This window comes from Pyxicephalus adspersus, chromosome 10 (genome assembly GCF_032062135.1).
Source record: "Pyxicephalus adspersus chromosome 10, UCB_Pads_2.0, whole genome shotgun sequence".
Taxonomy (NCBI): Eukaryota; Metazoa; Chordata; class Amphibia; order Anura; family Pyxicephalidae; genus Pyxicephalus; species Pyxicephalus adspersus.
In genome coordinates this window covers 59,565,120-59,569,518 of record NC_092867.1, presented here as the reverse complement: position 1 = coordinate 59,569,518, position 4,399 = coordinate 59,565,120, and the positions used below count along the sequence as shown (strand labels likewise).

Genomic DNA, 4,399 nt, shown 5'->3' with positions numbered 1-4,399 from the left:
ATGAAAAGTTTAATTAGCTAAATTTTTGACACCATGAAGGTGTGGTGCCCTGTGGTTGGTAGATGTAGGAGAGTAAAAACAAGATCTCTCGGGCAAAACGTGGCCATTACAAAGTATCTCCAAAGCCAAGAACATCTCAAACACATGATTTTCTAAAAAACGGGATGATAAAAGAAGATAAGTCCATAATGACATCCTGACAAACACAATGATACAGTCACCATCCACACAAATCCTATAATAATGTCCCGGAATTTCCATCGCTGCTCCCCTCCCCCGTCACCATCGTCATGGCCTTGTGAGAGACACCTTAAGAGTCAGACACACAGATAAAGGCACAGCAATGTGTCTCCGGCTTCTTCCCCATCCATCTGGCAAAATGTGAGGACTGCTGGATGTGTGCTGGAGTTACAAGTCCACCTCTGAAATGCTTTAGATATGTCCACATCATCAACTGGTGTGTGTTCTCTGATGTCTAAGCAGATTTCCTTTTTGAGTAAAACTTTTCCCACACTTTGAACACGAGTAAGGGTGCTCACGAGTGTGAATTCTCTTGTGAGTATTAAGGACTGTTTTCTGGGTGAAACCTTTACCACATTCCGGACAACAAAAGGGACGTTCACCTGTGTGCATTCTTTGATGTATAAGAAGCTTTCCCTTCTCTGTAAAATTTTTGCCGCACTCCGAGCAGGAAAAGGGATGCTTGCCAGTGTGAGTTATCTGGTGTAAGAGAAGGTGCCTTTTAAATATGAAAGATTTCCCACATTCTGTACATGTGAAAGGACGTTCACCTGTGTGAATTCTTTGGTGGTTAACAAGATTTCCTTTCTGAGTGAAACATTTTCCGCATTCTGAACATGAATAGGGGCGCTCCCCTGTGTGACTCCTTTCATGGGTACTAAGGTATACTTTCTTATTAAAACGTTTCCCACACACTAGGCATGCGTAAGGATAATCACCAGTGTGAATTCTTTGGTGTATGACTAATGCCGTTCTCTCAGTAAAACTCTTTCCACACTCTGAGCAGGAAAACAGATGATCTCCCGAGTGTTTTCTCTGGTGCCTAAGAAGACTCCCTTTCATTGTGAAACGTTTATCGCACTCTGAACATGCAAAAGGATGTTCTCCGGTGTGACTTCTCTGATGATTTAGAAGCTTTTCTTTTCCACTGAAACATTTCCCACAATCTGAACATGAATAGGGACGCTCACCCGTGTGAACTCTCTGGTGGGTGCGAAGGTGGGATTTTTGGGTGAAACGTTTGCCACACTGCAAGCATGGAAATGGACGCTCACCCGTGTGACTTCTCTGGTGTATAATAAGACCACTTTTCTCAGTGAAAGTTTTCCCGCACTCTGAACACGAAAAAGGACGTTCACCTGTGTGAATTCTCTGGTGTCTGTATAGATCTCCTTTGTGAATGAAGCTTTTCTCGCAAAGGGAACACGAATAAGGACGCTCACCTGTCCGATTTCGCGGTTTCCCTTTCTCCAGAAAGGATTTTGCGCTCCCTAAAAAAGAAAATGTAACCCTAGAGTCAGTTCTTTTATGTATAAGGATGTCAAATATCTGAAAACTCTCCACCCCCCCAGCCCCCATCCTAAACATGACTATAAGCCGTAACATGGATGGGTGTTTATTTCTAGAGATGGAACTCACTTCTGTGGAATATACATCATCTCCCTCCACACTATCCCGGACATAAGATCCATCTCTATGGCAATCCATAATTAAAATCATCGTTAGTATTTAATATATTTTGTATCTCCTCAATCTAATGTCCCTACCACAGTCATATGTCATTAATGTAAACTAAGGTCAGTCTTTTGGGGGAGGCCAATTAACTTAACTGCATGTTTTTGGAATGTGGGAGGTAACCCACGCAGACACCTGCAAACTCCATGCAGATAGTGTCTTGACTGAGATTTAAACCTGGGAGCCAGCGCTGCAAAGGCCAGAGTGCTAACCTCTGAGCCATTGATCTTGGGATAATGAATCATGATAAACATTGATTAATTTGATCATGATCACAGTGAATTTTTTTTAAAATAAACACTTTCTTATAAACACAACTAGTATTTTCTTGTCATTAAATATATTATTGCACAAAGCACCTATAAAGTCCCATTCAAAGAAAAAAAATGCTTTGAACCCGTTTAAATAACAATTATTTATAAATTTAATTTTTATTTATTATATTATTTTTTTTTTTTTAACTCCTCATTATTAGAATCTGATATTGTATCCGTCTCTCATGCAACATCATGTTTCCCATTGATCGTACTGTATTTTTAAATAAAAACCTTTCCTTGGACACCTTGTTTCTTCTGGCCTAGTGTGCCTTCTTGACCTCCTGAAATAGCCTAGTAGTCCAAATATGGACTCGTACAGCTTTCTTTGTTCTGTTAACATGGCCATGTTACTGGAGACCAGATATCCATAGTAAATATATTTTAAAAGGCAATAGTAGGCATTACTGAGGACAAGAGCGGACTTACCAGGGGATATTGGGTCTATATATAAAATAAGGTTTTCTTACCTCCTCTGCTTCCAGTTCCAGCGATGTATCCTCACTACTTCCCTCCAACTCTGTTCTGACCTGTTTATACTTGACATCACTTCCTGTCTTTGCTCTACCTCACTTCCTGTTTTTGCTTGCATCACTTCCTGTCTTTGCTCTACATCATTTCCTGTTTGTGAGGCAAACTGATAGTGTGGAAGATCGACATCTTGAGGAGATTGTGGGAACTGCAGCCGGTTGTTTTTAATATTTTATTATTCTAATGTTATTTTTTTCAGGAATTGGTGCCTTGAGGTACCTTTCATTATTACATTAAATGCATTATTGAGCACACACATTAAAACTCACTTATTAAGAAAAACAACAACAAGGTTTCCCAAAGGCAGACGAAAGAGACTTTTTTAAGGGACTTTTAAGGTCAAATATACATAGTTAATTAACAAAAAATTATTAAACCATGGTAAACGTTATTTGCAAATCATATATTAAAATATGTAATATACAAAATGTAAAAACAAACATTTTTGTTAAAAGAAAGTACTCAATAAATCTCCTTGAGACACGGCAAGCGCAAGGAGGGTTATCATTTCAATGAATTAGCTTCAATAATAATAATTCAGAGTAGGAAAAAGAAAAAAGTGTCAATTTTTGAATTGAACTGGATATTTCGTTTCCAATCCTTGATATTTACTACTATATTTATGAATTGACTATAATATGGTTAATATATCAATTCAATTAGTTGTTCATCTAGTTAATCAATTTATTTTATTCGTCCAATCGATTCAAGGTGTTGTCTTATGGGCTTCCGAAGTTGATCTAATTACTGTTATATCCATAAGTTGATAAATAACTAAGATATTAGATAGATATACAATATTGTTGACATAAATATGGCATGATAAAAAATTCAAAGTCCCAACAATTGTAATCAATCTGTCCACATGGTCTTTCAGTGACCAAGAAATAGAGGTCCTAAAGTTGGGCTTAAGTTTTTGCCCATCTGATCACTGTGATAAATTTGAATTTATAAAGGATCTGCATCTCTTTTTTTACAAGGTTCTCTATGATAGAGACTCCAAAGGATTTAACTGCCTTAAATACTCAATGTTACAATATTGATGAATATCGCACCTTAAAGACCCTTATGCAATTATGGGAAGAAAGTAATGTTGCAAAAATAAGGATTCATCCTCAGTTAAGTTTTCATCTGGAGGCAGCTCGGTAGAATCATTTACAAATATAAAATAAAAAAAAAAAAAACTCGGCAATATCCATTTTTCTGCCAAGTGGTATGTGACTTTAAAAACTCTTGTGGCAATATGTCAGGGGAACATAGAAAGTTAAAAATCTACAAAAGAACTCCAAGATAACAATTAAACCTGCCAATAGGAGGGGAAATGTCGTTATCATGGACATAAAAGTATTCTAGATAACTGAATGGTACCAGGAAGTATCGCCTACCCACATAAAAAGATTATATGATGAATATTATCAGTTAATCACATCAGCATCAAATCGTGGTGTGATAAACAAAAAAATTCTCGAACATTTGAACAATAAAAATCAGAAGTCACCAACTTTCTACGCACTCCCTAGAAACGGACCCTCCAGGCTGTCCCATTGTTTCGGGGATATGGAGTATTTCGTCCAAAGCGAGTCAATTGGTTAATGACTATTTTTATTATTTATTAATATTATTACACAGTATTTATAAAGCACCATCATATTACGCAGCGCTGTACAAAGTCCATAGTCATGTCACTAGCTGTCCCTCAAAGGAGCTCACAATCTAATGTCCCTACCATAGTTATATGTCATTAATGTAGTCTAAGGTCAAATTAGGGGGAAGCCAATTAACCTAACTGCATGTTTTTG

General features: G+C 37.3%; 2 protein-coding genes across 2 annotated transcripts in view; both read right to left on the bottom strand.

The window, feature by feature from the left end:
• LOC140338909 (uncharacterized) overlaps positions 1–4,399 on the bottom strand; it is a 77,238-nt gene that overhangs the window by 19,769 nt on the left and 53,070 nt on the right. The window lies entirely within an intron of this gene.
• On the bottom strand, positions 7–2,107 carry LOC140339076 (uncharacterized). Its single transcript, XM_072423624.1, has one exon. The coding sequence runs from the start codon at positions 1,738–1,740 to the stop codon at positions 451–453; it is 1,290 nt and encodes a 429-aa protein (XP_072279725.1). The 5' UTR covers positions 1,741–2,107; the 3' UTR covers positions 7–450.

Excerpts from the sequence above, each read along its gene's own strand:
- LOC140339076 (XM_072423624.1), bottom strand. The coding sequence starts at position 1,740 with ATGATTTTAATTATGGATTGCCATAGAGATGGATCTTATGTCCGGGAT.